At 35.0% G+C, this 13,552-nt stretch overlaps 1 protein-coding gene and 1 non-coding gene across 9 annotated transcripts in view; one reads left to right on the top strand and one right to left on the bottom strand.

The window, feature by feature from the left end:
- Positions 1-782: 782 nt before the first annotated feature.
- DYNC1I2 (dynein cytoplasmic 1 intermediate chain 2) overlaps positions 783-13,552 on the top strand; it is a 61,855-nt gene continuing 49,085 nt past the window's right edge. For 2 of the 8 annotated variants that reach the window (XM_053596319.1, XM_053596323.1), the window contains exons 1-3: positions 809-1,000; positions 3,812-3,928; positions 7,116-7,233. In XM_053596319.1, coding sequence (XP_053452294.1) covers positions 3,821-3,928; positions 7,116-7,233 — 226 coding nt within the window. In that variant the 5' untranslated portion in view covers positions 809-1,000; positions 3,812-3,820. Of the gene's footprint in view, positions 1,001-1,081; positions 1,246-3,811; positions 3,929-7,115; positions 7,234-13,552 lie in introns of those variants that run through there. The other 6 variants (XM_053596316.1, XM_053596320.1, XM_053596318.1 and 3 more) reach the window with 4 other exon arrangements.
- On the bottom strand, positions 4,633-4,739 carry LOC128590946 (U6 spliceosomal RNA). Its single transcript, XR_008381405.1, has one exon. It is a non-coding gene; the product is annotated as a U6 spliceosomal RNA (small nuclear RNA).

The raw sequence follows: 13,552 nt of genomic DNA on the forward strand, positions 1-13,552 counted from the left end.
TTTTCTAGAACAAAGGAAAGACATTGTGTTACCTTTGATTCTTGCCAAATAATGCTTTGTAAATAACTTTTAACATGTGTATTAACCTGTACATTTCTCATAAATTCATATTCCAGTAACTTTTGATTTCTTTGCATATTACAAATCTAAAAACTGTGGAAACATTTTTGCTTGGTTTCAGATTTCAATAGCATAAAATGCTTTCTTTCTAAAACTTCTTGGAGAAAAAGCCAAAATACTATCACAATGCAATAAAATACTAGAGAATTATTTATTATACTAACATATTTTTATTTGTTTTGCCTAAGATGCCACAAGAAGCCTCTAGAATGCATTTCCCCAAAACATATATATATATAGTTGTATATATAAACTGATACATTTATAAATATATATTGATATGTTATATATACATAAACACTGGTACATGTACATATATATGTTATATATATACTGATTATATATGTTGATATCCTAAACTGATATGTATATATGTATATACATCAGTACATATTTATATACATATATCCTAAAAGCTGTCCTTCACCAAATGTTCAGTGTTCACAGGTTCACCACTGCAAAACAGACCTTCATAAAATTCTTCCAATGTTCGGTTAAACATCTTACGATATAACACACAAAACACTGTGAGCACTGATCGACGGACGAGAAAACATTTAAGAGAAGCTTCTCATTACAATCTTGAAGGAAGAAAGCCTTGAAGTGAGAAAACGAAAAGTACACTACATATCCCAGCATAACTTGCGACTAGCAGTGACTACAATTCCCGGAAGGCACTGCTCGCCGCACGCTGACTTCCCTTGTTGCTGGGGCTTGTAGTTCTTTCCGGTCGTGTCCTCTTGTAAGGCGACGGCGATAGTTGTATTTGGAGCCCGAGGATGTAAGGCGTGGTTTTCAGTTTTTGGCAAAGCAGAAAAAATTCAGGTCACTAGGCTGGCTGAATTCTTTGTCTTATCTGTCAGCTTCTACTTTACAACGGGTAAGTCACGGAGGGGCTATAATTCCCCCACAGCAGGGCCCCACCCCTTATTTCTGGGAGCAACCTCGTTCTGGTGAGCCTTTTGTCCCTAAGCTCTCGCCGTAGCGGCCGCCGCCCATCCCTCTTTGTGTGCTTGGCGGAGCCGCGGAGCTAGTGGTGGAGGCAGTTGGCTTTAGAGGGCCTAGGCAAAGGACGTTATTGGGAAGTTGCAGGCGGGAGAACTTCCCTATCCCGCAGCCCGACAGGTGGGTTTTTCTCTCCGGGCCCTCATTCCTGCTCTGTTCCCTGTTGGGACTCGAAGGGCGGATTGCCAATCCTGCTGACAGCGCCTCCTGGCCGGGCTTTGGGAAAAGAAGGGGAGCCAGGTGCTGGGTCTCAGGGTGGCGGGTGGATAGGAGTCCACTACCTTTCCTCTTCACTCTCGAAAGGCGGCCTGGGGAACCATGGGGCGATTTTCAAGCCCACTGGCCTCTCTTTTCTCGGACGCCCTGGCCTGGACCGCGCGCGCCCTTTTGACGGTGACCCCATGGGAGAAAGTGATTGCTTTTCGCTCTGCTCCATTTAAAAATAAAATAATTGTTACTTGCATTGATAGCGTTTTCCTTCACCTTGGGGTGTTGGAAGGCCCCAAATAAGGGGATTGTTGCACAAAACTCTAGAGACTTACCTGGAGTTTTAAGAAAGTGAACATGTCAGTAGTGGAGGCTTTGGTCTCTCTCAGGATGAGAGGGTTCAGCTCTAGTTCAGCTGGTTTAACTTTGTTGTTAGGTTAACACCAGTTTTTGTTGGTATCTATAGCAAACAGTATGGAAGTTTTCTTCAACAGTCAGTAGTACAGAGCTATTTAAAGGCGTAGGAAGGGCGGAGTAAGAAACATGTTCTCTTGTTTTCTTTTTTAGTTTGTTTTAAATGAATCTTGGTAGATGTTGTATATACAGAGGGTGCCAAAAAATGTATATACAATTTAAGAAAGGGAAAAACGGTATCATATTGTAATGTTCAATATATATCAATAACAAAAGATGAGTACAAGTCACATTTGAGCACCTCTTGTAATTGCAGAAGTCGAATATGATTTAAGTATTACAGTTTTAGTACAATTTTTTCCTTTCTTCAAATATGTATAATAATACATTTTTTGGCACTGTGTGTGTTTATAGGTCTTCCGTGTCAACTTTTCACTCTTTTTGTGTACTTGAAAATTATCAATTCGAATGGCAGTTTTTAGGGAGTACTGCAGCAGAAATTTCGTTGATGTATTTATCTGTAGATGGATTTTTCTTTTTGACTAACACACCTTTATTCTGATTTAATAATAGTGCTTTTTAAGAGATTCCTTCTAAATACAGTTTTCCAGAGGTTATTCGCCTAGTTTTCTTGATCAAAAGCATTTGGTACTTCAGTTTTACAGAGACATTGAGGGAGATTGATCATAATGTAATAAATCAGTAATAGGGACAAGGTAACAAGTTGCTGATGCCTACTTTATGCTCAACTACTAGGCTACTTTTTCAATTAAAAAAAGCCCTGATTCATTGCTTCTTCCTAAAACTGAGGATGAAGTAGTGTTTATGTAATGGTTTTTTGAAACTCTTGTGATTCTGTCTACCTTATCCATTATTCATTTAGCCAGTATCAATTTAATGTTAAGGCCACTGTGCTGAATGCTGTGAAGGCAACAATAGTGATGAAAACACAATCCGTGATTTCAAGTAGATTATAGTCCAATAGGAAACGTTTCAAGTGTTTTTACAAATAATTGTTCTAAAAGTGCCGTAAGAGGTGCAGATAAAGTGTTACTTTGGAGAAGTAAGTCATTTGATTTGATAGTTAATAATGGTAACTGTTAATGTTTTGCTTGCCTTTAATATTACTACTTCCATGGTACTCTTTAAAATTTATAGGAACTTTCTATTTAAGCTCATACTGTTTTTATTAAGTGTCTAAGTATGAATGCAAAATTCTGGTAATAGTTTTGATCTGTATCATGTAGTATAAGAGGTTCTTAATGCCAACCCTTCTTAATGTCCTCTGTTTTAAGTACCCCTTTTAACCTTTATCTCCAGTGCCCTAATACATTGTAATCAAAAAAGCATTGAGACATTGTGTTCAGTCTGGGCATGTGAACATTAAAGCTCTTACTATGTGCTAATTATTATGTTTAGATCTGGGTAATACTTATTTCTTAAGTATGTTTGTTTATAATTTTTTCAAGTCTTCCTAGTATGTAGAGGGTACCAAAAAAAGTATGCACATTTTAATAAAGGAAAAAACTGTATTAAAATCTGTATTAAAATTGTAATACTCAAGTCATGTTTGACTTCTGCAATTACAAGAAATACAAGGTACAATTTATAAGATAAGTGTCATCAGTATATGTTGAGTATTATAATTTTAATACAATTTTTTCCTTTCTTAAAATGTGTATACATTTTTGGGGGGTGCACCCTCTGTATATATGCTTTCACTAATTTAAAAGTAGGGTTTAGGGAGGGGGGAGTAGAAAGGGAGAAGAAGGGAGGAGGATTGCTGTGATCCCACCTAATGGGCACAAAGTAAGGATATATGGCACCTCTCCTGGGTGCAGGACACAACTACAACAAGGACTTGACCTAACAAATGCAAACATTGTAACTAACTATACCTTCATACTAATCCGAAATTAAAAAAAATTAAAAAGTAGCGTTTGTGTGCATTTTAGATACCATTTAATTACACGGCCTTATGGGACAGTTCTCTCCTTGAAGCACTGATTTTTTAAAAGTGTTCTGCTTTTACTGATGTAATGATTATTTGAAATGATTTTCTAAGGTCACAAACATGTCTGACAAAAGTGAATTAAAGGCTGAATTGGAACGTAAGAAGCAGCGGTTGGCCCAAATCAGAGAGGAAAAGAAGAGAAAAGAAGAAGAAAGGAAAAAAAAAGAAGTATGTTTGATTTTTTAAAAAAGTAAACTTAATGTAAAGTAATTAGGATTTATTTCAAATACTTATACATTTATGTAATAATTTCAGGAGAGTAAAAACCTAGCAGTCGTGACTGCAAATGTAGCACCATAGCACCATAAGCAAATCTTACTTTAAAGAAGCCAGATGTATGAAAAAGGCAACACTGGTAAATTAATATATGTTTGCTTTTTACCAAGTAAAACTTTTATATAGATAGATGCATTATTAAGATTTGATTTATAAAAGGTCAATTACATATTTAGTCTTTTAGAAATATATTTATTAAATTAAGGGGCATCTGTATTGTAATAGTTCATAAGATACAGCATACAAATCATAATTTAGTATGGTTTTTGAACTTATCTGAATATCTGCTAACGTGCTAATAATCCATCACAAACGAGTAATATTAATGATCAATAGAAATATGTAAAAGATTATTTAGAGGATTTGTTATTTCTTTTACCATGAATTAGTCATTGAAATATTTTTACTGAAGAGTGGGTTTGATAGTACCATAGAAGTGGACCAGGCCCATCTGTCTTCAGACTTTGGACATCATGTATTTCATCATATACAGCAAATGTACGTTGACCCTGAGCTGGAGACTTTTTACTTGTTCTTGCGTTGAAATATACACTTATTTCTATAGAAACTCTTTGAACAGATCTGTATATATTTTTTTAAATATGGACCACTTCATGAATTTGCGTGTCATCCTTGCGCAGGGGCCATGCTAATCTTCTCTGTATCGTTCCAATTTTAGTATATGTGCTGCCGAAGCGAACACCAGATCTGTCTATTTTTATCACAGATTTGTTTTAAATAGCCAGTGTAAGATAGTTTCTGTCCTAAGTGTGTCTTTAGTACCAAGTTTTTATATGTGATAGCCTAAATAATTGCCAAGACTGCCAAACATCTAAACCTAACAAAAATCATAGAAAAATTGAAGGTGCAGTTTATGTGCAGCATTGCTATGATGCTGTAAAGGTCTGTGGTTGAAGGATGTGGTAGTTTATTCTGAAACTTTCTGTGATACACTATTATAAGAAGGCTGAAGCTGGGCAGCACCTGTGGCTCAGTGGTAGTGTGTTGGCCCCATATACCTAGGGGGCCGGTTCAAACCCGGCTCCGGTCAAACTGCAACAAAAAAATAGCCGGGTGTTGTGGCAGGTGCTTGTAGTCCCAGCTACTTGGGAGGCTGAGGCAAGAGAATCACCTAAGCCCCGGAGTTGGAGGTTGCTGTGAGCTATGTAACACCACGGCACTCTACCAAGGGTGATAAAGTGAGACTATCTCTACAAAAAAAAAAAAAAGAGGGCTGAAGCTTTACATTAACTATTTGATTAAAAGCTAACTGGTAGAAGCATGATTCAGACTGTTAGAGCCATTCCAAAATAATATTTATAGTCTCTATATCCTTAAATGCTTCGATGTTAAAAGCAAATTTGATTTTTGTTTTCTAAGGATGGCCATATGTGGCCCATATCTGTTACATGATTGATACCTAATTTAAAGTTCATAAAACATTACAAGATATAATTCAGTGGTATTAAACAGAGAATCTTGTTTTAGACAGGGAAGCATCAGCTTGGTAATACAGGGTGTCCCAAAAGTCACCATACATAGAAAATGGGAAATTATGGCTAAATATACCTTTATTTACAAAAGTTTTAGAAAATATTCTCTTATGTTGACCACCTCTTTCTGCACACACACATATGAAGTCTTCTCTCCTACTCATGGTGAACATGTTCCAAGATAGAATTTTTCCTATGTGTGACAACCTTTGGGACACCCTATGTATTTTGCTATTTTGGTGAAATTTTTCTAATTTTAAGTCAAAATGATATCACAGAATATTATGGCTAACAAAATTCATACCAGACACTGTTATGAGTAATGATTTCCTGGTTGACACAGGCATTTGAAGTATACATACAAAACTTTTCGCTTGAAAGCCTAAACTTTACTTGAGTTGGGGTTTTTTTTGTTTGTTTGTTTTAATTGAGACAGAGTCTCATGTCACTGTGTTTAGAGTGCTATGTCGTCACAGCTCACAGCAACCTCAAACTCCTGGGCTTAAGTGATTCTCTTGCCCCGACCTCCAGAGTAGGAGGGACTACAGGCACCCACCACAGTGTCCAGATATATATATATTTTTTATTTTATTTATTTATTTATTTTTTTGGTTGCAGTTGTCATTGTTTAGCAGGCCAGGGCTGAGCTTGAACCCACCAGCTTCAGTGTATGTGGTTGGCGCCTACTCACTGAGCTACAGACGCCAAACCTACTTGAGATGTTTTAGATGAGAGTATTGTAGATTATCTGGTTTAACTAGGTAATTTTGCTGAAAGTATAAATGGCTAAAATAAAAGTTGACAAAAATTTTCATAACAAAAAATGGTATGTGCTATGTAAAGGTGATTTTTAATGTTACCAAACCCATCCATGTTTTTAATTATTATAAGAATAAGATCTGTAGTTTAAAAATAAACATCTTTAGAAGAAGTTTTGATAAACATTCTCTACATAAAGTTGCTTAAGTAAAATAAAGACATGGTATAAAGAAGGTATAAAGACATGGTACTCAAAATTTTTCAACAAATTAAATTGTCCATTTCCTTAAAAATTGTCTCCTCCTTATTAGAGGGACTTTACCTAACAAATGCAATTCGTGTAACCTGGTTTCTTGTACCCTAAATGAATCCCCAACAATGAAAAAAAAAAAAATTTTTTTTAATTGTCACCACTTAAGTAATTTCTCCTTAGTTTTTTTTCAAGTGTTGTGATATTTATATCTAAGCTTTTGTGCCACTGTTGGGGGGAAAGTTTCCACAATTCCTGGCTATGGATGGCATTTTCATACTGTAGATAATTTGAAGTTGAATTTCCTTTTGAATTTATCTGTTAGAAAAATTGTTGTGGAAACTCTTAGATTACATATAAAAGTGGATCAATTTAGCACATAACGTTTGGACACTATTTACTAGAACTCTTTTGAGAATAACTTTCATTTAATGACTATGAAAAGGAACTTAACCTGTACTCAAAAGTAAGTTCATGCCCTAAAAGTATACAGCACATTACTTCAAATACCGTTATTTTTGAAAACATAAGTGTTACATACAAATGTAAACTTAAGTTTTTAACTTAAAAATTTTAGACTGATCAGAAGAAGGAAGCTGTTGCTCCTGTCCAAGAAGAATCAGATCTTGAAAAAAAGAGAAGAGAAGCTGAAGCATTGCTTCAAAGCATGGGGCTAACTCCAGAATCCCCCATTGGTAAGGATAGGAATATATCCATTTATGAGAGTTAGGTATAGATTGGATTTAGCCCAGGCATAGCTAAGATGAATGAGCTGACTTAATATATTTTGCAGATTTTCATTATTGTGTCTCTTAACATCATTAATCTTATAATAATTTATTTGGAATTGTCTTTTTTCAGATGTACTAGTACATGGTTATTTTGTGTTCAAAAGAGCTGTAAGATTAATGATATTCATTAGCATAACACGGAGCTACCAATTGACTTTTCTTATTAAATCAGTCATATATTTCAACAAACATTTGTGAAACAAGTTTTGTGTGCATACTGTGTTAAGTTCAAAAATTGCTGTGATTCCTGATCTTAACTCTGTATTCATTTCTGTAGATTATAGAGGTATAATAAATCAAAATTATGTTGTTAGTATTCAAAGTATATTAGTATTCAAAGGTACAGGAGTGGCAGGGGAAGTTTATAGCCATCTGCTCTCAATGCTAATAAGGAAGATAATTTTGGTAGCTTATTTTGACAATAATTTGACTTAATCTTGTTCTTTCTCTGGGTTATTCATTTTAATAGCTATTCTAGACCAAAAAGCTGAAATAGTAGAGGTACTAAGGATAATCTAGTTACATATCAGAAATCATTAAATACTTGAAATAGTTCCGTGCTGTGTTCTGTTACAAAGTATTTTAGTTTGACATGGCCTTTGTCCTTTGGGGACCTAAAATTTGGGGGTTAGTTTTTGGTCTACTTTCATCTTATCTATAGGACAAATAATGACAATAGTAATGGCTATATGTGCTAATTGTGAAACTGCAACATAATTGTACTTAGAGCTTACATTTCTAAAAAGTTTGAAGATGAAGAAGCTGGTTACTCTCAGTCTGCCTCACTGTTATTTCCTTTAGCTCATTTTCCTTTTCCTTGTTGGGAGAATTCTAAGACTGAAGTATATTAATTTTTATTAATGTTTATCTAATAAGCTTATGTTGCATCTTGTAATTTTAAGAGTAAAAGAATCAAAACACTTTTTTCTTGTTACCCTAGTAACTAAACCAAGTTGCTTGTTAGTGTAGCTTGTTATTTGAATGATTATTATTATTATTTTTTTATTGTTGGGGATTCATTGCTGAATGATTATTTTTTTCTGTTCATTTGGCTTTGTTTTTCTTCTATAGGATTTTTTTTTTTTTTTTTTTTGGTTCTTTTCAGGACTTTGGTTTCACTTGCTCATATTTCTTGATGTATGACCCACCTCCATTATCGATTCTGAAGACTGTCCTTTAGTTGTGTGTGTGTGTGTTTCCCTCATTCCCTGTCTCTTAATTCCATTCTTCTTCCCAGTCACGCACTAAGTACCCACTCTTGCATTTTTAACATACTTTCCTCCATGTGCTTTAAGTTACTCAAGTTTTCATGTATCTACATGTATATACGTTTATATAGTCAAATGGCATTGTGCTATATGTCTTCTGCTCCATGTTGCCATATACAAAGCTGGTTATTTCTGACTGATGCATAATATTATATCATGTACTGTATTTTGTCCATTTCTCCAATGCGACACACTTTGATTGCTTTTGTCTCTTTGCTTTACTACTATAAAGAACATATTCTTTCTCCTTGGACAATGGCAAAGTTTCTCTGGTGTCTATGACTAAGAATTAACTTGCTGTGTTATTGTGTATAGCGCTTACTTAAATTTATTAGGTTCTGCCTACCACTCTCAAGGATGGCTAGAAAAGTTTACCTCCCATTACTAGGGCATGCAAAAGTAATTGCTTAACCATACCCACATCATCTTTGCATATTACCCAACTTTCTAATTTTTGGCAGCTTGATGGGTATAAAATGGTGTACCAAAATGTTTTTATAAGCATTTATCTGATTACTGGGAGGTTGACTATCTCTTCAGATAGCTATTGACCATTCACGTTCTTCAGTCTCTGAATTGCATCTTTTGTTCTTTTGCCTGTTGACTATTGTGGTTCTTTATCTTCTGATTCGTAGACATTCCTTGTATGTTTTGTGTGTCATAGCGAGGTGTTCTGTCTGTTTTAGTCTTTTTAACAAATACTTTCTTCGTCTAGTCTGTTACTGTTAACTGTATTCTTCATTGAACAGAATTCTTCATTTTGATATGGTCAACTCCTTCATTTTGATATAATCAAATCTGCCAATTATAAGTTGAGTATTCCTATTCCAAAAATCCAAAATTCAGAGCGCTCCAAAATCTGAAACCTTTTGAGCACCAGCATGCTCTCATTAGTGCATTTCAGATTATAGATATTCTGATTAGGAATGCTGAACTGTTAAGTATAATGCAAATATTCCAAAATCCAAAAAAATTTCAAATACTTTGGTCTCAAGCATTTCAACTAAGGGATATTCAACCTATATAACCCTTTTCTTTTTCTTTTTCATCTTTTTTAAAAGAAATCCTTTTCTGTGGTGAGGATGCAAATCTATTTTCCTGGTTTTTTTCTAATAGCTTCATTGTTTTACACTTCCCAGTTAGATATTGGGGTTATATTTTATATAAAAAATAATATGAAGTAGGGATCCAACCTAATTTGTCTCTATATAATAGTTAGCTAATTTTCTCACTCTACATACTAAATAGTCTTGTCTTTTCCACCATTTATATCTAATGCCAACTTTTCATACAGTAAGTTCTTATAAATTCAGGGCATTTCTAGGCTCTCTGTTTTCACGTGGATCTATTTGTCCAATTATACACAATTAACCCAGCTGTAATTACTGTGGCTTTGTATTATATCCTAATTTCTGATAAAATCCCCTCCCTTTGGTTCCTCTTTTTTGTAATAGCCCTAGCTTCACAAACATTTTTCTTCCCTCAAAAAATTAGCTTGTTTCCCACCAAAATCTTGCTGTACCCACATGTCGTATCTAGTTACATGTTTTTAATTTGTTTTAATCTAGAACATCCTCCACACTCATACTACTTTTTGCCTCACGACACTTGCTGGAGCGGGCCAATTGGTCCATACAATGTTCACCTCCTGGGTTTGTCTGATGGTTTTCTCACATTTAGTTTTTGTTCTTCTATTCTTTGTACTTCCTCTAAAGTGAAAATTAAATCAAAAAGCTTGATTTGCTTCAGGCTGAACATCTTTGGCTAGGCTGTCTCATAGGTAGCGCTATGTCCTTCATATTATGTCACATCAGTAGCACATAAATCTGGTTGTTGAGCTATTAGTGATGCCTGATTACTGGGTTACAATTGTGGTGACCAGGTCTCTTCGTTATGGTTACCCTTGTGACTAATAGGTGATATTTGAAAGTGATACTTTGGTATCATGTGACATGTGACTATTCATTTTTCTCTTTCTTTCTTCCTTTATTTGAAATAATATCACTCTATCACCAGGCTAGAGTACAGTAGAGTTGAGCTCACTGCAGCCTCAAACTCCTAGGTTCAAGTGATCCTCCTGTCTCAGCCTCCCAAGTAGGTGCGACCACAGCTGCACTCCATTATGCCCGGCTAATTTTTCTGTTTTTTATAGAGACAGGGTCTCTTGCTCAGGATGGTCTCCAACTCTTGACCTCAAGCAATCCTCCCCATTTCATAATCCTTAAAACATATGCCTAAGTTTTAAGTTCCAATATTAAATCTAGCATTGATTTATACTTTGGCCTGTAGAATACAGGATGCAGATGAAAGCCATGGTTATCATACTTTTTCTTGACAATAACCCACGGTAAAAAATCCATTTTATGTGTATGACTCAGGATAGATATTTGTTTTTCTTTCCACTATAGAATGTATTCCTTGAGAATTTATTAAATATTTTTGAATAGTAGAATATAAAAACACTCAATGGTTTCTTAAAAAAATCAATCTATTGTTTCCTAAAATGGATTTTAAAAATTCTTTTGAAAGGGAATTGTTACACACTCAAAAAGATGCATCTGATAAAACCTCTCTTAACTTTCTTTTGTTGGTAGATTTTTATTTACTTGGTCATTTGACTGGTTTTTGTCAGAGATTCTTTAGAGTAGAGAGAACATACTACATTTTTAAGACAACATCCACCAAATCTTTGTGTGTGTGTATATAAGGAGTGGTTGTTGAGAAAGCGTCTCACTCTGTAGCCCAGTATGGAGTGCAGTGGCGCCATCATAGCTCATTGCAGCCTCAAACTCCTGGGCTCAAATGATACCCTGAGTCAGCCTCCCCAGTAGCTAGGACCACGGCATGTGCTACCTTACTCAGCTGTGACAGCCAAATCCTATTGTTTATCTAGTGGAAATCGAAATTTGAATATTTCATGTAATGTATAGCTTGATTTGTTTTCTTTTACTAAATTTAAGTGTCCAGTTTTAAGAAAGTTAACTTTAGGAACAGCTTTCAAGTTTTGTTATATCAAATGTGAAGTTCTTTTAAATGAATGATCTAAAAAAATTTATCTTTCGTATGTGTACAACTGCTGTTTTTTAACATCTTATAAAAAAATTAAAACTGACATTTTTAATTACTCTGTATGTATCTGGGACTCTATCTTTTGGACAGGATAGCTTGATTAATGTGATAGTTTTAAATCTGAGCTTTCTTATATTGGGAAGAAACAAAAGAAGTTAGCTAGTCAAAATAAGTATCATTCTATTTTTTTCCCCTTCATCTTGTATCTTTTGAATGTTTAAAATCTAATTTTTAGATATAGTGCTTTCTGTGTCACCAAGTAATTTTTTCAATTTTAGATTAATTTTAACACTTTTTTCCACAAGAAGGAATGTTGGCTCCTTCTGAGATTTTTAATACTATAAAATTTTATTTTTATTTGTTAATTTCTTTTTTAAAAATTTAGTGCTCTGAATTACATTGAATTACTGAAACATTTCATGGAAATTAGTGGAGGATAATTAAACCTCACTTTCAAGAAAAGGAGCATAAGAAAAGGGAGAAATTTAATATTTCAGAGAGTCAAGGTTTAAAGCATTATCTTTCAGAAGGACAAACAATAAGGTGTGAAAAACAGATAGTTACTGAAATGTTACTATTCCAGGCTAGGAGCATTTGTTTCCACAAGGGGGTGTTGTTGTAACATGGCTGTGTTTGAGTAACTGATGAGCGGGAAAAGACCTTACAACTTTGTTATCCCAGCTCACTCCTTCCATTTCACTGTCTGCTACCAACAGTCCTACTCCCTACATTCACCTTTCTTGGCCATCTGCCATTTCCAAGTCCTTCTTCCTGACAAAAACCCCTTCTTGCCAGAGGCTTTTTTTTTTTACTTGAAAAGTAATTAGGCTGTGTACCATCCTTTGTCTTTGAGACTTCCGTGTAGTTTTGAGTGATTGACCCCAGACTTAATACGGATTCTAAATCTAGGTGCGTTCCAGGTCCTTTATGGTTTAAAAATACTGTAGGCCAGAAGTCAGCAACATTAATGTTTTACCCTTGGAAGCCCAAGGCCTAAACTGACAGGAAAGGCCTTCTTGATTGGCTTTTTGGACTGTAGAATTAGAATCACAGTCTTTTCACCATCACTCAACACGATCAGTGAATGAATGCCGTGCCATGGTATGGTATTTTATTTTTTTTCCCCACTTACTTCATATTTCCCCTTTGATTCTCTAAGAAGAGAACCTTTGCTCTAAACTTCTAAGAAGCTGAAATTCATTAACATACTCACATATGTTTATATTATTTTGTACCGTTTAAGGCCTGTTTTAGGCTATTTTATAGACAGAACTATGGAGTAAAAGTAATGTATTTGAATCACTGTTCTTATTAAGCAAATCATTTCTCAAATACCTGGCAAAAGGTAAGTATTAATGACTTATGTTTAAAGCTAATTAGACTTGTGAGCCATCCTTAAAAATGAATTCCATGCCAGGCACAGTGGTCACGCCTGTAATCCTGGCACTCTGGGAGGCTGAAGTGGGTGGATCGCCCAAGCTTAGGAGTCCAGCTTGAATAAATATGAAAAACTAGCCAGGCATTGTGGCAGGTACCTATAGTCCCAGCTACTTGGAAGGCTGCAGCAAGAGGAATGTTTTAGCCCAAGAGTCTGAGGTTGCTGTGAGCTATCATGCCACGATACTCTATCCAGGGCGATAGAGTAAGACTGTCTCACCAAAAAAAAAAATAATAATAATAGAATTCCAGAAGTGAGTCTTTTCTTAGATTTGAGAACCTAAAAGTTTCAGTTTGTTTCTTTTCTTTAACCTCCCTTAATATGTGCTTTCATTTGTTCTCAGGGGTTTGTTAAAGTTTGGGAATATAGTGACATTGCCTTATTAATTATAGTCTTTGATTTTTCAGATTAATTGAGTTAAAAATGTGGTAGTCACTAAGTAACACTG

Source organism: Nycticebus coucang, chromosome 7 (assembly GCF_027406575.1).
Source record: "Nycticebus coucang isolate mNycCou1 chromosome 7, mNycCou1.pri, whole genome shotgun sequence".
NCBI classification, from domain to species: domain Eukaryota; kingdom Metazoa; phylum Chordata; class Mammalia; order Primates; family Lorisidae; genus Nycticebus; species Nycticebus coucang.